At 34.5% G+C, this 23,097-nt stretch overlaps 1 protein-coding gene across 6 annotated transcripts in view; it reads left to right on the top strand.

Moving 5' to 3' along the window:
- The first annotated feature begins 527 nt into the window (after positions 1–527).
- The window catches only part of LOC147065467 (uncharacterized), a 31,617-nt gene continuing 9,047 nt past the window's right edge, over positions 528–23,097 (top strand). For 2 of the 6 annotated variants that reach the window (XR_015071840.1, XR_015071841.1), the window contains exons 1-10: positions 528–895; positions 3,687–4,073; positions 5,040–5,525; positions 5,736–5,957; positions 6,211–6,381; positions 6,504–6,634; positions 6,715–6,823; positions 7,158–7,344; positions 7,580–7,770; positions 8,032–8,301. Coding sequence is in view for 2 of the 6 variants with exons in the window: in XM_085957246.1 (XP_085813372.1) it covers positions 656–895; positions 3,687–4,073; positions 5,040–5,525; positions 5,736–5,957; positions 6,211–6,381; positions 6,504–6,634; positions 6,715–6,823; positions 7,158–7,344; positions 7,580–7,770; positions 8,032–8,301; positions 13,400–13,522 (2,517 nt within the window). In the remaining 4 variants the exon portion in view is untranslated. Of the gene's footprint in view, positions 896–3,686; positions 4,074–5,039; positions 5,526–5,735; positions 5,958–6,210; positions 6,382–6,503; positions 6,635–6,714; positions 6,824–7,157; positions 7,345–7,579; positions 7,771–8,031; positions 9,594–9,665; positions 9,880–13,399; positions 14,891–23,097 lie in introns of those variants that run through there. The other 4 variants (XR_015071839.1, XM_085957246.1, XM_085957247.1 and 1 more) reach the window with 4 other exon arrangements.

Below are 23,097 nucleotides of genomic sequence, written 5' to 3' on the forward strand. Positions count from 1 at the left end.
ATCACTACGCGAATTCGATTTGACATTTACGCAATCATTCGGACCGAAAAAAATCTGTTATTGTTTTAAACATTTTCATTGATTAATTTGTTAATTTACACATTAGAAAATGAGAGATTTACCAATTATTTTTTTATTTGTTCTTATGAAATTCATAAAAGAAAACGTTAAACTTGTGCTGTTTTCACTGCTATATTATTTTATGCAAGTCTTAATATAAATTACACAAAATTATAGGATTATCGGGAGACATTACGAGAATCCTCACTTTTCACTTTTGATAGCAAGACTTTTTTATTCGATCAATAGCAGAGCATATACAAATCGGACTTTTGGCTCGCCAAATGGAGCGCCGGCATAAATTATTGAAAAGTTTCGCAGACACTAGTAATTATTTTGTTTTAGAAAGTTGGTCATTCTGATATCCGAAAAATATCATCTTTCGTGGATGCGTTCATATTATATTATATTTGTAGTTCATGTTTTTTCCGCTCATGTTATATAAGCGCAGGAGCGCGGCCATTTCCGCCCATTTCGACGTAGACGCTCGGCAGTTGAGTAGTCGTTCGTGTGTCGCGTTTTAAACTTTTCTAACTATTTTAACTTGGCACAGATTTTGTGCCATTTGTCTTAGTGTTTACGTTATTTAAACGTAATGAACTACGGAAATAATATGTACGGCGGAATGAACCGCGGTATGGGAGGACAACCCCAGCCGCAGAGGCTCGGGGGCAACAACCGGCGGAACAGAAATAACTTTAGAAGCAATTCTCGTTTTGACCAGCCTCAGCAAGGAGGAGCAGGAGCAGGAAACAATAGGAATAACCAGAATCAGAACTATAACCAACAGCAGAACAATCAGAACCAGAACAGAAATAATGTCCCGAATAAAGAGGTTTGTGTAATTTTGTAATGGCTAGACGGACGTCAAGATGGCGGCTGGCTACCCCCGCTTGGCCCACGAGGCATTTTTCTATAAGTGCCTTGATTTTATTTTGATTCACGTGTATTATGGAACCATACATACGATGGATATATGATGAGTTTTTTTATATTAGCAGTTATTTCCTCGGAAGTTTTATGTGAAACTTTTTCTAAAATTGTATCAGCCACGCGATCATGGCGATACAAAATGGTGCCCCTGCTTATACGCCACGCTTTACATTCTTTATATTGGAATGACAAAAGTGCCATAACATGGGGTAGATTAAAATATCCTCACATAGGAAACTCAGCTGTGAATTAATCTCGGTTGTGCGCTGAAGATGATGGGTACATGGTTAATTTATAAATCTAAATCTGCATTTTGCGCCTTTGTTGCATCTACCTGACATTGACCTGGTACTGTTCGGTTGTACGGAATACAGCGGAAAACGCATTTTGAAAATAGCCGATAAACTGGATTATTTGTTAGTTTGGGTTAGGTTAACATAACAAATAATCCAGTTTATCGGCTATTTTCAAAATGCGTTTTCCGCTGTATTCCGTATAACCGAACAGTACCGTTGCCTTCCTTTGTCTGCACGAATGTTCCGTTTTGGTCAGATTTTATGTGCCGTTGTGTATTACTTTGATGGCATTAAGGGCTTGCGCTGACAGAGCGCGGTAAGGCGGTCTGCGTTCCGCGTTCGGAGTTCGGCGTTCTTTGTACTGTATGGGTACACAGCCGGCGGTCAGACCGCGCCGGTCAATTGGAACGCTAGAGTTCTGGAGTTCTATGCCCGGAATTACAAAGAACGCTGTACCTCCCGTCCAGTCCCGTCATAGGAATTTGAGCAGTCACACAACATAGAGCGAAACCACACGGGGGAGTGAGTACGCAACAGCGGTGCTTTCTCACTTCCACTCGCAGTCTGAATATAGCGGTCTCGCATTATGCAGCGGTTGTGTCAGTACAACGTTTGTAAACAAATGGAACGCTTATTGTTGACCGCCACCTGTCTGCTGTCCCTGAACGTTAGCGGTCAACGGTCGGTTGAACGCAGAACTCCGACCGCTCTCTGTCTGCGCAAGCCCTAAGGAGCTTGATAAAAGGGTAAGTATGAGGCCCCAGTGTCAGGTTTTTGCAACGCAGGGCGAACGGCGTGCATGTTACAATATGAATGCAGAACTATTCTAACTCACATTTGAAATATTTTGCAGAAGAGTTTTTTGAAACAGGCTACTTCGGTTATTTATTGTTTATATGGACAAGTGTATGCACCATTTTTTTCATCAATAATCCTACTAAAATATGATGCATCCATTTATCCATAAAGATTATAAATAATTTCAGTAAGTTGTTTCAAAAACTCTCCTCAAAAATTTCAAATGTATGTTTGAATAGTTCTGCATTCAGCTGTCGAAGTGAACGCTACACACTCATGACACTGCCACTGACGCGAGGCCTTCACATTAAACGCTAAAGCTTTTTAGGTATATTATTTCAATACATAATATCAAGTAGGTACATGACTACCAACCGACCCTATATAGAATGTTATACCTCGTTTATAAATACATGGATTTACTGCTGACAGTATGTATTATCGCGGCCATTACAAGAAAATGCATGTATTAGAGTTACGTACTTCAAAAGTGTATGATGTATGCGTGCATGCTCAGTAGAACGATAGTGGCGAACCTACTGCATAAAAAACGGTCTTGTGACTGGTTCTCCGCCATCGCTCGCTGCCATCTGTCTGAGCGCAGTGTTGCCAACCGAACTATAATTATAGTACATTTTGGTCAAAGTACTATTAAAAAAGTATAGTATGTCAAAAATACCACAATTTTGAAAAGTGGAATTAATTGAACTCGCCGGTTGGGTTAGGTTAGGTTAGGTTTGGACAAATGAAATTAATTGAATTCGCCGATTGGCATTTTTCGGTCGTAAGAGGTGTTTAAATAAAGCAGGGCATCGGAATTTATCAAATTCTCCACCAAAGCACCAAAAAACACTAACAGCGCACAGAACATTTTTGACGTTGAATCAATTTTCACAACCAGTCAAGTAGCACCCTAAAATATCAACAAATTTCATTTACGCTTGAAGAGTGAGATTGGCAAGACAGTCTGAGCACTCTGTGTGTTAAATGTTATTATTGTGACAGTTGAATTTACAGACTATTGGTGCCAGTAACCCATCTGTTGTCGTGCAGTGTTTTTTTAGACAGGTGATGACAGGAAAAATGCTCTGCATGGTGTAGTTTGTATTTTATACTGCGCAGATATCACTGCTACCATTGTGTGAAAATTCAGAAGCCACTTGAACTTTTTTATCCATGCATGCAGTCTTACAACTTCACAATAATAGGGGTTTGCATTTTATTATTATGGTCGAAATAATACATATTGCCGCCAGTAAATACATGTGAATGGCTATACAGGTACTAATATGTACTGCCAGCAGAATATCCATGCACTAAAGAGATTCAGTTGATCAATTTGCTTATACACATTCTGGATTACGATCATGGATTAAACTGACTCAATGGCGACTTTTAAAATACATTTTATACCCAATTGTGGAATTATTACTGCTTTTTCTCATGGAAATGGTGCCCCAAATTCCCTTTGATTATGGTTTTAGTTTCATGTAACTATTGCAAAACTAATATTTTTATTTAGTGTCGATGTACTTAATGGAATTTGGGAACACCAAACTTTGTTTATGATTAGTATACCGGATTATTGCATGTGTCTAGCAGGTGAAGCAGCAGCCCATTCAACAGCAGCAGCAGAAAGTGATAAGTACTCCCCAACAGCAGAAAGTGGTGAACACTCCCCAACAGCAGAAACCTGTCAGCACTCCGGATCAACAAGTGAAATCTGTCAATAGTCCTGCCCCCATCCAGCAGGCCAAGCCAGTGCAGGTGCAGCAGCAACAGCAACAAAAGCCTGTCAATACGCCTCCTGCACAGAAGCCCATGAATGTGCCGCAACCTGCCAAGCCCGTTAACACCCCGCCTCAGGTTAAGCCCAATGTTCCCCAGCAGAAGCCCAACATCCAACAAAACCAAGCGCCGAAGGTCAACACTCCTCAGAACAATCAGCAGAAGCCTATCAACCAGCCCCAGCAGCAACAGAACAATGTGAGTTCAACATTTTCAGTATATTTATGTATCAACCATTTGCAGCCATCTGGTGTAATATCCTGGGTTTGAATTTTTCCTGCAAGCGAAACCCCACTAGTGGACTGAAGCAATTAAATCTTTTACCGCTAAAACGCGCCAGGCGCGTGGCCATTAGATGGCACTTTCACTACTGACTAGTTAATTACCACATTTAATTATGTTAATTGTGTCACGCGTGTCGTTAGCAGTGACCGATTTGTGGTAATTAACTAGTCTGCAATGCATGAGTTATGTGTTGACTCTAAATTTTGTTAATAACTTTTTAAACCGTTTTTCTTGATTATTCCTCCAATTGTGTTAAAATCCACATAGGATATATTGTGCGGGAAACGACGATATATTATTGTACAATTTGTTTTATTTGAGAATAAATTTTATGGCTCTGACAGAAAAACAATTAAAATACCAATAAATCAACAGGAGACATGGAGGTCCATAGGAATTTGGAATAATATGTGCTGGTGCTGGAAATATTCATAGTGTGATTGTTAATTTATATTGTTTGACAGGAGAGTCTTGGCGAATTGTGACATTCGTTACAAAGATTATTTATTTCTTTTAATGATTCCTTAAATAGAACTTTATTATTATGCTATGTATCATAAAAATATGGAATATCACAGAATGTTCAGTTTACCCTAGCTCGGTTTAGCAAAGAATTGATCTCATTTTGGTCATTTGTATATGGTATTGCAATTCATTGTTGATCCAATGGGCTATGTATTTACTAATGAAGATTTATGTCATTTTTTGCTTAGCCAATATGTTTATATTTAGATGAACTTGATGATGTTTTGATGAAAGTAGTCTTAGCACTATGTGTGCCTTGATGCCATTTTATATTTCTGATTATGCTATTGCGCGCCTGTGCACCCATTGCTCTTTGAGTCATTCAAGTTAATTAATAAAAATTATTTTGCATAGGTTCCCAAGAATGTTAACGCCGGCAATCAGAACCAGCAGAACCAAAACAACCAAAACAATCAGAACAATCAAAACAATCAAAATAACCCAAATAACCCAAATCCGAACAACCAGAACCAGAATGTTCCCAAACAGAACAACACCAACCAGATGCAACAGCCGAATCAAAACCCAAACCAGGGCAACATGAGTGCTCCTGCTAATAAGCCCATACCCAACCAGAATCAGGGGCAAGGCAACACAAACAACTTCAATAAGATGGGTGGAAGCAATAACTCCTTGAACAAGATGGGTGGTAGCAACAACTCGATCAACAAGATGGGAGGAGGAATGCGAGGACAGGGCCAAGGGCAAGGCGGCCAGCAAGGTCAGGGCGGTCAACAGGGACAGGGCGGCCAGCAAGGACAGCAGGGACAGGGTATGATGAGGCAGCGCAGATTCATCCCCAATGATAAGATGATGGGAGGACCTGGCGGAAATAGGGAGGTTGGTAGCTCTCCATTCTTTTGTCCTCTCACATTGCATTCAAATATCTCTTAGAATTTTTACATATCTACTCATGATAGACATTCATCTGTTTCGTGGTGGATTGATTTTTCTTTTTAGCTGTAACTTACATTTCTAAAAATAAATCAACCATTTGGCAAGTAGTTAACTTATTTTGTATTTTTCCATAAATTAATTTGACTTTGGCAGGAACATTTCATAATGTCGAAGCTGAAAGAGATCAGCGGCTCAACAGTGGATTTGCCGCCCATGGAGCAAGTCGAGCAGAAATTCTCAGGACGCAACCGTCTCTACATCGGCAACCTCACCAATGACATCTCTGAACAGGACCTATTGGACCTCTTCTCGCCCTATGGAGAGACCTCTGAGCTCTTCATCAACAAGGATAAGAACTTTGCATTCATCAGAATCGTGAGTTTTCCATTTGTTCATATATGTTGTGGCCCCCATTATTTACGCCACGCTTTGCATTCTATCAGTTGGAATGACATTGTGCCAATTATTGGGGAAGAGTAAAAAATCAGTATATCTTTAGTAGCTCAAATGCCATTAATGCGTTTGAGAGTTGCAAATGGTACGCACAATGAATTTGATATATAGTAGTTCACTATATAATTTTACAAATTAATGAGTGCTTAAATAATTGGTTAATATTGTGTTGCAGGATTACAAAGCTAATGCAGAGAAGGCCAAGCGTGAGGTGGATGGGCGTATGCGGCGCGGACGCCCGCTGCGGGTTCGTTTTGCCCCACACAATTCTGCCATCAAAGTGAAAAATCTCACACCTTTCGTCTCTAATGAACTTCTCTACCGATCCTTTGAAGTCTTCGGAAAGGTGAGCAGTCATGCTTATTTGTTCTGCTCTCTTTATAACAGGTTTTGACACAAGAATTGACAGGTTCTATTCGATACAGAATTTCTATTGCTGGAATATATTTGTGAAAATTTCCCTGACAGATTGAACGCGCTCAAGTGAAAGTGGACGAACGAGGGAAATCACTGGGCGAAGGAATTGTGGAGTTCTCTCGCAAAGCGGGTGCCATGGGAGCTATCAGACACTGCACGGAGCGCTGCTTCTTCTTAACCGCGTGAGTGCACTCAATTTAATGAGTTAGTTGAATTATTTCGAGAGTGAAGATCTTATTGTAACAAGCGTTTGCATCGACAGGTCCCTGCGGCCTGTGGTGGTTGAGAGTTTCGACGAGGTGGATGAGGCTGACGGCTACACTGAGAAGAGTCTGCCACGAAAGGGACCCGACTTCATGCGAGCCAGAGAGGTAAACTGGTTAACTTCTTAGGAATAATTTTGTTACCATCTTTATAAAACTTCATTAAAAAGTATTGTGGACCCCTATTTGTACGCCACACTTTGTATTCTTACATGATGGAATAATGGAGTGCCAAAATATGGGGTAGAGTATATTATAAACCCTCACATAGGAAACTCAATTGTGAATTTATTGCAATTGTGCGCTGAGGATGATGGGTACATTATTTTGTGCAGTTTCAATTCCCATTTTCATTGACAATCAAACTTACATTCTTTTAAACTAGCCACACCCACATGATTCTTTGAATGACATGTGTCTACAAATCATGTTTTGGTCGCAGGTGGGACCCCGGTTCGCGGAGGCGGGCAGTTTCGAGCATGAGTATGGCACAAGATGGAAGCAGCTGTATGAGTTGTACAAGCAGAAAGAGGAGGCGCTAGAGAGGGAGATGCACACCGAGGAGGAGAAGCTGGAGGCGCAGATGGAGTATGCCAAGTATGAGCACGAGACTGAGCTGCTCAGAGACCGTGAGTTATTTTCCTCAATCTCTAGTTTTTGTTTAATTAGAACCCCTAAAAATTGCGGAATTTCATGCTTAATAAGAGGTAATGAAATTGGATTTAGGGGAATAGTGATGTACTCATAGGAAGCATTTACGCTAAGTGCGTACATGTGTCGACGTTGAGTAAACAAAAGCAATCATTTTAAATCAAATATTTTCAAAAATGGGCAAGTGACTTGAACGGAGTGTTTGTGTTACAGAATTGCGTCAGCGCGAGCAAGACAGAGAGAGGAAGAAGCGCTCATGGGAGATGGCCGAAAGGCAGGTGGAGGAGGAGAGGGTGAAACAACGGGAGTCTCTCCTCCTTCAGGAGGAAGACATGGCACAGAGAATGAGGCATCAAGAAGATGAATTGAGGCGTCGTCAGCAAGAAAACACCCTCTTCATGCAGGTAAAAATGACCCTAATTTACTCGTAATGACATTTCTTTCTTATCACTTGGGACAGATTTATTATATTTCTCAAATGAGTAATGTCTTCAATTTATACTGGCTGTATTTTACTTAGGTGGTTATCTAGTTTTACACTAGTTTTTGGTAGCTTGTGATTCTTTAAAAAAAAATTTTAACCTTTCGTGATATGGATGGTGAACAAAAATAAAAATAATGCAGTTGGTAATTAACTATATCTGTTCATATTTTTCCTTCCACAGGCTCAACAGCTGAACAGAATTTTGGATGAACAAGAACAGGGAATGGGCAGTGGCATGGGAGGGGGAGGAATGGGCGGAGGCGGCATGGGCGGAGGCGGCATGGGTGGAGGAAGCATGGGAGGTGGTATGGGAGGAAGCATGGGAGGAGGAATGGGTGGTGGAAGAGGCGGAGGCGGCGGCGGCTACGAAAGTCCCCTTCCATCCATGGACTCAAAAAGAGGCTTCGACGGACCCATGTCCATGTCAGGCGGAGGCAACTCTATGCAGATGGTGAGTGCCTCCAATTCCATTAGAAAATTGCTCATTGTCTTATATCTGCAGGTGCGAGTAGATAAACCTATGTCAACTATTTTCAGCAAATCACGTCGGTATTCATTTAAAATTTTCTGAATCTTGTAATTGCAACCTTAAGTGAGTGTTGGACAAATTATTTTGATTTGTGTAAATAAGTCATTCCTTTATGACCTTTAACAATGGCAGCTAATCTGTGCCTACAATCGGGAGTATATTTATGTTTCTTTCTTGTTGACATGCTTTATTTATTACACTGAGATACCATATCCCCAGTTTTTCTCTACAGCACCATGTTTTGGTACGCACTTGTGCCAATGGCTTTATTTTCAATCATTCCCCCCGAATCGTGGTAATGCTGGCCTCTAATTTAAACATTGAACATTTAAAGAAAATGCATATCAGTTATTTGTACCTTGGCCTGGATAGAGAATATGATTCTATTGGCTGTATTACTCTCGGTTACCTTTCTTTGGTGTTTTTAGTGGACGTTGATATTAGGACATTCTTCTCGGCTTTGAACGGCTCTTGAAATATCTGATTAGTTTAAAAGATTTCAAACTGTTTTACTATTCTGCCCTCTTGAAATAAAGGACATCCTATACAATTAATTAGATAACGAATGACTAAAAATTTTACCATACAAATGCTCTCATTTCTGTTAATCATAAAAAAGTAGTTAATCATTGTGTTGTGACATGTCAGTCAATTCAATAGAAGTAATTGCAATAAAAAAATAAATGCATTATCACTTATGAGATCTTAAAGGGTTCATTCAATTTCATTCATTCAATAATCAGGGCCAGCTTAATCAGATTATGTCATTGTCATAACAACATATAAAAAAGGAAATATTACACTAGTCGTAATTAAAGTTTTGGTGACGAGTAGCATTTTAACGACCAATCATACTCGATTTTAAGAAAAGCATCAGTTATAACTTCATTTATTTTATGGGGGCAATATTGTGGCTTTTCTTTTTTTCTGATTGTCTTAGGATGGTTTGTCTTTTTTATGGATATCAAATATGGTCTGATGGATTTATTTACACACATTTCAATAAATTCTCTATACCAGACCATGGGCAAGCTTCTTTGGTCCACGGGCCAGATTTACAACAATATACATAATTATGAAAAACCTACGGGGCATACTTATTAAAGATATTGCATAAAAATCTTGTACCAAGTGGGGTACGGGTACGAACACACATTTATCACTTGCCAGGTGAGTGTGTTTGACAATTATGGTACATTTTGTTTTTCTAATACGTATGGGACACTCCAAGTTTTGTATTTTCAATAATGACATTACAATATCTTGTGCAGTGTTGACAACTGTAGTATAATTGGTTGTATGTCTGCGAACAGGATCCACCCATATGGTAACATTCTGAAAAAAATCATTATTTGAGGGAAGATTGATATAAACAGTGATTATTTAAAGCGATGTCTTCACCTACCAGAGGCCCTAGCGGAAAACTACGAAGCTTGCAATTTGAGACATTTTTTTGATAATTTAAAATTTCAACTGTATTAATTAATAAATATGTATCTGAAAACATTAAAAAGAAAAATATTTTTTATGTTAAAGATAAACCTACAATTTAAGAAAAATGTTATAAAATGTGAATTTGGTGCAGGTTCCGACGTTATTACATATTTTATAGGTATTTATTATTAAATTTAGTTTATTAAGTTTTCTATTTTTTGTTGAATTTTAGCCCAATTCATAGTTTTAATATTTTTTATATTCATTTTAAAAAACATCGATTTTTATAAAAAATATAGATGTCCTTATTTATTTTCTTTTTCTTTATTCTATGTACCAAATATGTGACAAATTCACATTTTTTTACAATTGCAAGTTTATCTTAAAAAAAAATATCTTTTTATGTTTTCAGATACATATTTATTAATTAGTACAGTTGAAATTGTAAATTATCAAAAAGAATTCTCAAATTGCAAGCTTCATATTTTTCCGTTGGTGCCTATGGTAGGTAAAGACATCACCTTAATTTAAATATCTGATGGGATACTATATTAATATTACATAATCGCAGATAATTTTGACTCAAATATTGAATTTTTTCTGCATTACATGTGTGGGGTGTTACATCTTGTTAGCAGAAATATGTCTAATTATAGGAATGTCTTCTGATTATGGTACCATTTAAAATTAGTAGGTAAAACTACAATTTTATGCCAGATAATTTGCACCATGATTGTGTAAGAAAGATGTTAAAGACAGCCTTGATTAACAGATAATTGAAAAAAATTGTTATATAATGATTATACATATTATCAGTTTATGAAATTTTACTTTAACTCTGTAATTACAAACAATACAACCACTTAGTAATGAGCTTAATGACTAAATCTGGCCCCACGGGCCATATATTGCCCATGGATTGCTCTGTACCTTGCCATCTTTCGACGGAGGGTAGATATTTTTGAAAACTTAGCATTTATTAGGTAAACATTTAAATCAACTGTCCTTAAGTTATTTTTCAGTATATTTTAAGATGCTTCAAGTAGATACAATAGGCCTTACCAAATTAATAATCATATAGGAAATGATGTTCTTGTCTGTATATATATTGTGCACAGTAATAATTATGAAAGTTATATGAAATTCTGTTATTCTTTCAAAGAAACTTATTTTAAACCAAGATTATGTCCACTGCTAATTATGTCATGTATTGCAATATGATGGCCTACCTTACTGATGGACGACATCATGAATAATTAATTATAAGCTTCGATTGTAGACACTAGGGAACTAAATCAAGTTTATCGAATGAATATGATTTTTTCCTTCATGTTCCGCATGTGGAAATTCAATTCACCTAATTTCATCAACGTGTTTTCGTCAAAGGCATATTTTGTATCAAACACAAAATTCAACTCATTTTTCTAAAATTTAGTTGAACTGCAGTCATTATTATTACTAGCAATTTCATCGAAATAATTTCAAACCATTTTATCCAGTCAATTTGATAAATTATTGATAATGGAGGTCTTTACATAAAAATAAACCCCAAACCTTGATTTGCTATATGTACGATGAACTATTAATTATTATGTAATACCCGATACATTGGTGAACTATCCAAAAGCATTAAACTTTATTTATTGGCCAAGGCAGCACTTTATGTTTAACAATCCTATTAACTCTCAAATATCTGATGTTTATTAATCCTCCAATGTGCCAACTACAATCCATAATTAAAGTTTTTCTATGGCTATAAATTTAGCCACATGTTATTGCAGAGCTAAAGCGTTGTGATGAAACATATTCATAACCGACTCCAATCCAAATTATTTAATGAGATTAACAAATAAGTGAAGTGACTGGTTGGTTACAATCGGTTTTCTGGATTGACTCTTTTCAATCTTAAGGCTTAGCCCCCTGTTCTGGGACAGGATTTCTTTGCTTAGGATGTATGTATTTGCGGCGCTTTGCTTGATTTGCCTTTGACGAAACCTGCAATGAAATTTCACAGAAACATCAATATAATTATTGGCGTGTAACCTGACAAAACGTATTTTAAACACATCAATGTGAACAGTATTTTTTCTTTGTTACTTTTAAGGTTGTATATACATTTGTTTATCATTGAAATTAAATTATTTAATTCAAATTCCTACAGGTTCTAAGTTTCTTTAAAATAATATTGGCTCGATTGGTTGATATCAATGATCGTTAAAAGAAATTTTTATGTGCTCAGTAACACAGTCGTCCTCTGGGACTTGTGTATCACAAATTTAAATGTTTAAAGGAATTGTGAATCACACACAATTAACATGTTTTCATTCATATGAATTTTCCAATTTTCCATTCCCCAAAATAAATTCTTTCATACCATCAATTTGCTTGGTTCCTGAACATTACATAATTGGTGTTTGTAATGTTTTCTATTGCAATATGAATATTGTGTTGCCTTCGTGGTAGACCTACTTTCACATTCATAAATCTCAAAGATGGCTCTTTTAAATTTTACTTCACCAAATGCGCCTACACAATGACTCAAGTAATGATTTAGAATAACTATTATAACCTCATTTGGATGATATTATAAATTCATTCACTATCATACAATTATTAAGTATTTTTTTTTACATAGGTAAAATTAGTTATTTATCACGGAAGGTTATTGATTTATATAACCCAGATATACAATATGAGTAGTCAGCAGGTTTAAATGATTGATTCGTATACAGTAAAACCCTGTATATCGAAATGCTCACTAAAATCCATAAAATCTAGACTGATTTACACTATTTGAAAAATTGTATCTGAAACTGTAACAATGGTACAAAATTGCAAATAAAGCATTTTTTTCATCCAACTTTTTGCAATGTATTTCTTAATTTTTTATTTTATTTTCCATTTTATCGATTTTGAAAATTAATCATGTTTTTTTTTTACTGTGAGACTTAATTTTAATTTGATCCAATTTCGTTTCGTCACCTCACTTTCGGACATATTGGTATAAATATTGATAATTTCGATAGTGACTTTGATGACTTTGATGACTTTGATTCAACTTAATTGGTATAATGTCCCTATGCGGAGAATATGTTGCCATGTCATCGTTTTTTTATTCACATGGAGACATAATATTTTGAACCGATATGGCAGAAAATATAGCTTGCCCACCATATAAAGTATCAAATGCGAAAGTCTACATTAAAACATGCATAATATATCGGATGCACTGGATTATTTAAGTTTAGTAATATTTTGATTAGTAAACGTTTTCTCACTTTTAACTGTGAATATGATCGAGGTGGAGCATTCGTCATTTCTCCTTCATTAGTCACATTCCTTATTGACAAGTGTTCCGTCATGAAGCAATTAAGTATTGCTAATTTATGTTGCAAAATTACACAACGGTGATGTTTGAATAAGACCGTAGTCTGGGGATTACTACCTTTCTCAGAGATAATTGTTTTAACTTCATATTGCAATACAAGGACTTAGTGTGGAGGATATCTTTGCGGTCATGACTGGCGTTGGCCTGTTGGGCTTCAAGACAAATTTTTTATAAACGTTTATGGACAATGGTGTATAGGACTCAGGATACATGGAGCATTACGACTCGATGGGCGGACACGGCCACATGGGCTTCGATGACGGCATGGGGCGGTGGGACTCACGCCAGGATGACTTCCCCAACAAGCGGAGACGGTACTAAGCCACGCCTGCACCTGTGCTGCCTACAAAACATTTAGCGCCCTCGCTAATACTTTTCCATATCTGTAAGGATCTTCGAGTGTATTGTGAGCCGTTCCACACTGATGAGTGGAAATCAGACATTTTGATTGAACGACGTCTTATAGTTTAGTTTAGAATGATATATGACGATTAACAATGTGAGTTGTCCTAATTATTGATTCTCTCATGAGTATCACTAGTATTTATATAAAATAGTATTTTAAATTCTAAGATAATCAGATGCAGTTTTTTTTGTTGCATTGTATGGTTGAAATTTTATTTTTTTTACGTGAGATTGTTTTAATTTTAAGTTACTTAACATACTCACCGCAGTATTCGATTCTGTACGGATAATCAGTTTCTTCAATGTTTCAATTATTAAAAAAGAGATTAAATAAATGGTTCACAGGCTATTTTATATAATTACAGAAATAATTACATTCAAGATTAAAAACTAGCGGAATTATATGTACGTATTTGAGAGTAATTATGAAATAATAAGGTAATCATTAAATATTATTTAAGATAATCGAACAGTGTGGCCACAATAACTTTACTATCGCTTTGATATGTATCATTACATAATTGCATTACTGATAAATTAAAATTATTATTTTACCTTACCCTTGTGCCCTTTGCAAAGCCTTTTTTTATTATTAAATTTCCCATTGACTCATTCCTAGCTGTGCTGGCAGTTCTACTGGCAAACTTAGGTTTAAAAACCCTATTTGAAACAATGTAAATGTGTTTAATATATTTTATTTGCTTATTGATTCAGTAATTTTATGACGAGCGAATTAAGGAACATGCATCAACTGTTCCATGTTGAGAATGGTATTCAAATGTCACCACTCTTATCTTAATTGGTACTATTTCGGCGATTTGATTGTATTGTCATTGCAGCCATACTTTTGTTATTCTAAGACATGACATTTTACCAGGATATGACCATGTAACAAAATCGAGATCAAATTAATTTAATGTTTTCGTCCAGAATTTTTGTGAATTTACGAAAATTCAATTTTCTGTATGTTTCATTTGCTTTCTTGCGATACTTTTTATCTGAAATACGCTCTTGAACCCACCGATTTAATTCACACAACACGTCAGGGATGGAGAGGATAATCTCGAAATAGATTTTTTTTTTAATGCTATTTACATTTATTCTCCTGTCTCCATTATGTGAAGACGCTCTATTAGTTTTGTTTAATCTTCAGATATGACCTGTGATCGGTGATATACATTAGGATTCTAATATTCAAATACTTTTAACTGAACTAGTTTTAATTCGATTTTATGTATGTTCGTAATTATATTCTATGAAAATTAAACCTAATATGTAAAGTAACCTATTCTTTTATTTACTCGTCATATGTTTGATGTTCATCGTGAACAAATGTTACAGTTAAACCTCGTTAGTAAGAACACTGAAAATTCGAAATTCACCGTAATTGGAAATTTTCCCAAAAAAAGTCCCTTGAACATTATTTTCATATAAAACCATACCTTTACTTCGAATTTCGTAATTTGAAATGATTTCAGAGTCCTGGCATATAAAAATATTCAATAAATCGTAATAAAGTACACTATTTCATGAGCTAGTCATTGAAAATTGTGACAGACTTTTCTTAAAACATCGAAAATTACTTATTTTATCAAGGTAATAAAAATAATCTTGACATTTTATGACCCATTTCAGTAGGCACATCTATGCTAGGAAACATAATTAATGAAAATTAAAAAAAAAAAATTTTTTTCAAAATTTTTATCTTTCCCCATACATTTCATATTTCGTAATTTGAATTTTTTTTCGATTTTTGGTCCCATGGAATTCGTATTAACGAGGTTTTACTGTAATGTTTATGGAATTAAAATCCTAGATACTTGGACTGGACTACCTGATTGACTTTTTTGTCTGGTCAACTTATAATTATTTGAGACCTGATTTAAGTGTATCTCAAGCTATTTCGTTAAATACTGCCATTTCATGTCTTACCGGGCGCGGGACATTTTAATAATGGTTAAAGAAAGTTAATCATGGCTGTGATTTCAAACACCGTTTAAGCTAAATCTATGGATGATCGGCTTATTAGTTTAATCAACTAATTATGACGTAAGCATTGTGACAACTTTCACGTCACTCCATAATTAAACATGGCCGCCTGTCACATCTGTAATAAAACGTTTGCTTGAGACGGTCATTAATTTTTTAGATTCTGTAGAGCATTTGCGAACTTTAAAAATGGTAATCTTGCCGTTTACAAAACACGTACAGATCTAGATAAGACAATGCTCCCGAGTATTTAGATTATTAACTAAAGATGTCATAACAAAACGCAGTATTTCCCATGGATAAGATGGAAATACAACTAATAAACATGACGGAAAGTCTCAAAACACACTGGTAATATTAAAATTGTCATAGGGGGATTTGGTATAAATGATAATATTATAAAGAGATCATCACATAATATTATATAAATCCCTTTTCATTCCCGTCAAAATTCCGCTTAGCATTCTCATAATAGAAATGAAGTTAGCCATTGATATGTGAACTAGCTGCTGAAACAAACCTATGTTGTCACCCGATTAGTCAATAAATTTATTGGGAATACTTTGTCTGATATTCAAATATGTTATAAAAACACTTAATGTTTATAATAACTATTCATTATAATTATTCCATTTTATACTGTGCAGTTCGGATACTAATTTCACACTTGCCAATATTTTTTTTTTATTATAAGGGAATAAATATTTTGATACATGGCCATAATACTGACGTGTGGCGTGACGTCACTAAGTAACAGCGATGTGACGTCACTAATATTTGCGTGTTCATTGCATGCAAATTGGCATTAATTAGCTTGAAGGTAATTGATGTTATATGCATACGGCAGTAAGTTGCATCTGAAATGCTATTGTTACCCATTCACCGTTTTTCCCGGAGCTTCGTCTTATTGTCAGGAATTGTATTATATTAGTGCCCATTTTAACTTAGGTTAGGAACACATCACCGTTGCATAGTTCACAGTAGTCTTGCATAACTGATCGTGCAGCTAGTTATTGACAATGAGCACTTAAAACCTACCGCTTCCGCCAATGAACTTGACCATACAAAATTAATTGTATATCCATATTATGGAAGATTTGTCAAAATTTGGTCAAACATACACCTAAATTAATGAAAAAATTAAAATAATGTTACGCATTTTCTATTTGTGCATTTATTTGGTTTTACTACATCTCGCATAATTAACGAGTTGCTGCTAGGTCAAAATAGAAATAAGCATTAATATGTCAAGTTTTATGTATGTGGTTTGTTTTGAATACTCATATTTAATATCCTTTTTATGACATTTTAATAAGGAAGAAAATAAAAGTACTTCATCTAAATGTACTCATGCCAGTAAATTATTGTACAGTGCATCGATACTTTTTATTATTTTCTGAAGTGACCTAAGATATCAGTAGTTCAAAAATTATATAGTTTTTATTTTATCATAAAAATTTTCTGATATTTTTCAAATATTTGCAGTATTTGGTAAACCTATTTTGCTTTGCGTATGTACGTGTAGGCAAAAGTGCCGAGTGAGTCTGTTGGCGGCATAAGAATATTTTTTAAAACTATTGAGTATTTCACAAACTTTTTATACTATTTTCATACTGTGTATAGAATGGGATAATATTCCAAGAAAAAAAGCACAGGATTTTATGAACATATCAATAATTTGATAGTGATTTATTATAATCATTAATGAATTGAAATACCCATCCACTGAAAGTCATGATGCGAAATCGTAAGGTGAAAAAGATCAACATCAGCCATGACTCATTTTACACATTGTAGTTTTAGGGATGTGTGATGTGATTCATTAAAATCAATAATTCTTTGATTGATTTTATTTTGATGCTATTTGAGAATCAAATCAAAATTATCTAAGTTTAATTTCCCTTTACAAGACCTTTTAATATTCTCCTTCACTATTAAAATCTATGATTATTAACCCATTTATAATTGATAACTCATATTTTTTTCAGCGCTGTTTTAGACAGATATAAGGATTGTAAAAAATAGCATCTTTGAAAACCTATTAGGAGATTTAATTTGTAGCGGGTGTCCCAATTTTGTGTTCTGAGATTTGTAGTACCACGCTAAACTAAAAATTTGCATTATTGTTACTGGTTTTTTGTATTCATACAACAAAAACGTTACTTCATACAGTCCTATATTAAACAAATATATAAAATTCAATAATATTATAGTAAATATCTGACAGAACATCTTTATGTTAATAATTCAACCTTACTAAAATCGTCTTTGAATCATTAAATTTATTTTGTTAATTCCTCAAGATTGTATGGTCAAACCTTAGACTTTATTTTATACATTGCAAAACCTTTGTATTTCCACATTCATTTTTATTTTGTATTCATAAATAATGATGTAATGTCAATTCTTTCCAATGTTGGGTACGCGAGTCCATTCCGTGGGCTTATGCTTTGAGTGTAGAGGTTGTGCTTATGAGATGGGATGATTTTTGAGTAATAATTTTTTCAGAAATTTCCAAGAAGCTCGCATTCATTATGAACAAAATTAAATTTGGATTCTGTTTCGGTTGCGTACTATTTTGATGTGTCTTAAGGGTACGCGATTAAAAAAAGTTTGGAAACCACTGATGGATAGTGGTTCCCAATGAATCTATCTATGTGGACTTGGAATCTGACCGGAAATTTTAGAACCGGTTTTGTTCAGTTAGATATTTCGTTTATGGAGTGTCGCTTTATTGCTGAGATGATTGATCATCTTAAAATACATTTTATTTTTATCACTAATGGATGATCAGAGTTTCCGTAGTAATATCACTTGTCACACTATTACTACTGGTGTACCGATGGTATCGGTGTCATTCTCAGATGGATGTTTGATCACAATTGAGTGTGGTATTATTTTTCTCCCAAAATTAAAATCGTGCATATTTTTTATTAAATGCTTAATTTAAAGATTCTCGGTTTGCAGCACTTGATGAGATTGAATTTGTATGGATGAAATTTTTAATCATTCTTTTTGGTCCATTCATTTTTCACATACATATATATCTACAGAGGAAATATACTCGAGTTGTAAGTATAAAATTAAAAAAAAAAATGAATTGGCTACTCCCACATCTTAACCTAAGTAAATTATTGTGATACAATGTAAAGTGAGCCATCTGAGCTTTACCCTCATTGACATATTGATACGCCCGCTAATTTGACTTCATATTATATGAGTTAGTTCATGTAAAATGAAGTAATGTGGGCTCATAGTACGGTGGTTGCCGACGATTTTCTTAAGAGCTACTTGGAAAGTACTAATTTGCACCAAAGTTTGTAAAATTGAGAAAAATGTGGAGTACAGATCCGCTTTGGAATAGATGTCTTTTGTTAAGTTAGGAAGAGTTGTAGGTAAATGTGTATTTATTTATAACTCCTACCTTCTGGAACAAAATGATGTATTAAATATTGCATATTATTGCACTTCAAACTTTTGATCATTTCAGAACTTGTGAATTTAGTACTTTTGCAGGAAGCTATTAATGATATTTGATTCTGTTTCTGATTCTCCATGCCTCGCAATAACCATGTTGTAAGTATCAAAATTGATGAAACACAATGTGCCTCGTCTTTACTTTCGTGGACTTTACTAACAGAAGTGATTCTTGTGAATTATTGTCTTCCTTTTCATTCTTAATGCAGTGAAACTCCGATTTTACATTTTTGAACAGACTACTGAAGGTAAAATTCGGAAATTAGGTGGGAGTGGGAAGGAGTGAATTTATTTGTTATTTAACAAAAAAACATACTAATTGGAACATATTTCATGACAATGTGTCTCTTTGCCATTATTTAAACAATTTGTGTAAACCAAAAAAAAAACTTGATCACATAGGTCTTAATGACATTGTCATATTTAAAAATGGAAATGCACACGTCTAAAATTCATTTCCATGTTTACCATGTAGTGAATCTAAATCGGGTTTTTAATTTTAGTATCCAATTTATTTTAATAGATTTTTAAATATTTTACTGCGGGGATGAAAACAAAACTGGGAATTAATATATTAGAATAAATCAGAAACGCAAATAGCGGATAAATGTGAATTCTGGGCATGTAAAATGGGGGTTCCACTGTATTTCATACATGTCTTGTAAAAAATAATTTTGAGGTGAAAATTTTTTTCACATTGCTTTTACAGATTTTATTAACTTCATTATCTATTAAATTTCTATATTATCTCAATTATGATCCACAAATAATTGAACATGAGGATCGACTATATTATGTGCCTATTTTACTTTTCAGATTGCTACATATTATTGAATTAAGTTTGTCTGAAGCTTTTGGGTTTTCTAATGTTTCATTGGTTGAACTTATTCAAAAATAATTGATCAGAGGGATTATTAAATTTTTCCATTTTGTGATTGATATTCAAAAACTTGTTAAGTTATCTAGACCTATTGGTATCTTACAATTAATAATGTTTTCCTTGAAGCAAATTCAATTATAAAATTGCAAAGTTACTAAAAGTAGTAAGTTATTTTTTAAAACAGTGATAATTTTATTTATCCATAATTTTGTTGACAGATTGTATATAGGTCAGGAATTTAAATAATTTAATATCAACTTCAAACTTGTCTCAAGCTGTATTTTGTTATTACTATAAAGACCTGTGAAGTATTTGCCCATGTGGATGAAAGGTTTGTGACTGTGCGTTACGGTTGGGTTTTATTTTACTATCGATATTGCCCAACAAGGTAAATTCACCCCCATGATGGCCGAGCGGCTTACATATTTGCTTATAATGTCGCGAGTCCCAGGTTCGAATCCTGGTTCTGGCAAATCAGGTGGCCAACACCCATTTCTCGTAAAAATTAAATCTGTTACTAACATCCACTCTGTGGCGACAAACCCTAAAATGATCCTATTAGGATCGGACATGGTCAAAAGAAAGAAAAAATTCATGTAACCTTTGTACGTACATGGTCAATCTTAAGAACTAATTGCACAAATTACACAAATTGGTATATCTTTCTAGTGTTAGGATGAACTTTCGATGTGCCCGGATTTTTTTTATTATTTATGACTAATATTCGCATTTTTGAACGTAGGTCTTCACTTATATATTCTTATTGGCACCACCGGTTATGTTAATAGTAGTACTTAGTAGTCCGCCTGCTCAAGGGCCAAGTTTTCGCAAGGGGGCGATTATTGTTTTACCATTAATGGCACATTAATCTATTAAATTGTACATGCTTGGACATGTCTTATTGTATCCATGTTAATTATCATTAAATTTGGTTTGTGGTACATGATTTTATTGAAAAGTTCTTTTTTTGTGATAACATTGAGTTGTGACTGACGCAGTGAACAGTTTTTTAAATGACCCATGTATAACCCTCTTTGTATCTACAATTATAGATAAATATTAAAAATAAATTTATAATTATATCTAAGAGGCTTTTGAGATGACCAACTACATAAAAAGTAGATTAATGTTTCGTCAGTTTATCAATCAAGGCGATTTAGTTATTATTAGTTATTATTTATAGTACAAGCGGCGAAAGTTAACTTTAACCAAAGTTACTTGCCAACATTCAACAATTAAGGCACCCGGCATATTCTATTTTTTTCATACACTAATGGTAAGCCTTATTACTACAGTAACAGCATGTGTAAAAAAAAGGATGGGATAATCCAATATGCCTTATTTATCGAGTTAAAGTTCACATTAAAGTTGTGATTATATTGAGATGCACGTTGCGTACTATCACGTGACGTTACAGTAAGCTGCCGCTATGGAAAAAGACTGATGCTCCCATCCTGTAGTACATTTTGAACCTTCAAACGAACATTATCAGTTAGCTAAATCTTCAGAACAACAATGAGGTCACCTCTCACACACACTACATCGACACCCGTGTGACTCATTTTTTTTATCATTTTCTACATGCCTACATATTTTCGATTCATGTCAAAATCGTGTTTTATTTTTCAGTGTTTTCTATAAGAATGTTTTCTATTATCTTATAGTCTGCAGGTCAGCAAAATATTATATATGGATATAATATCACAAGTAATTTTAACGGTACGCACACGTAGAAACTTCAAATTAATTGAAATTAGCATGAATAATAATTCAAAATATTAATTCATTTGAGTTAGCACTCGCCATTGAATTTACAGAGGTATTGATCGTTCAAAATATTCTGCGAAATGACGAAACCATGGACTAAATTGTCGCCGTGACCGTACACGACGTGCATCTCAACATAATGACAACTTAAGTATCATTCAGTTGGATGATTAAACTATATGAATTTGGTCAACTATTTCGGCTACTTATAACAAACTAACATTTTAATGTCAAACTAACTAGACCATTCTCTGACTGACATGTTTTCCCTATGCATGTCATAAAATGTGGACCCGATTCATATAGCGATTAAAAAGCATACGTTTATTGCTGTGGTTAATAAAACATGCATTTTTCACTTATGCTATTTCCAGGTTTTGTTTTATGTACTGGAAAATTTCCAGAAACAGTGAAATTTCATTGGATGCCCTTATCCGAAAGTGACAGTGTGTATCTCTTTGTTTTCCGTCACTTCGACTGCAGCTGCGCAACTGTTGCACACATGGTGTGGTTGCACAATGGCTACTTATTTTATGTTTGGGTTATTTATAACACTGACCATATGGCAGCGGCGATGAGTGGAGAGAGGATGTTAAGATTTGCCTTAATTGTGCATACTGAAATTTGTCAGTGTTACGTATCTGTTTTCATTGAAAAAGACTACTATTTACAGATGGTGTTAGTTAGTTTTTTAAATTCAATTAAACCCTGCAAAAACCAAGCCATAATAGATAATAGTGTAAAAATACTAATCAAATATCTAAAATTATGGAATTAAATCATACATAACTTAAAATATTTTATAGATGTAATAATATTTTTTATCTATTATAATTTGGTTAAGCAGGGTTTCATGAATTTAAAAAATGAACCAACAATATTTGTAATAAGTATTTTTAATCCAACGAAAACAAATACAGTACTCTCAGTAATCCGCCACCCCAAAAACCAGACTAGTGTCCAATTAATGAAAGCGGCGGAATATAGTGGATACATACAAAATATGGTAGAAATTAAAACAGGTATTTCGTAAAAATAGTGTGGGAAATTTGTACTAGCAAATTACGGTTGTATTTATAATCAAAATCAAGTATTTACTAAATTATACATAATATTTATCAACTAAATATTAAACAGTATATCACTTGACACAGCCAGTTGTTCAGTGAGGCAGATATTCTTGAATGGCTTAGGATTCCTGTCCTTCCCTATGACCAAAAGCTTCATTTTGTGTCCCGGTTACATCGGAGCATTGCATAATTATTATTGTGATGCGTTCCTTGGCCACTTTCCTCCCTGGTACATTACTTTCTTCGTGATGAATGTACGTTTTACGAAGGAGAGGTTTCCAAAATGAACCTGTCTCATCTGCGTTGTA

The sequence above is a fragment of the Rhyacophila brunnea genome, unplaced genomic scaffold (assembly GCF_057557595.1).
Source record: "Rhyacophila brunnea isolate RB1 unplaced genomic scaffold, BYU_Rbru_1.0 scaffold_6, whole genome shotgun sequence".
In the NCBI taxonomy this organism is placed as follows: Eukaryota; Metazoa; Arthropoda; class Insecta; order Trichoptera; family Rhyacophilidae; genus Rhyacophila; species Rhyacophila brunnea.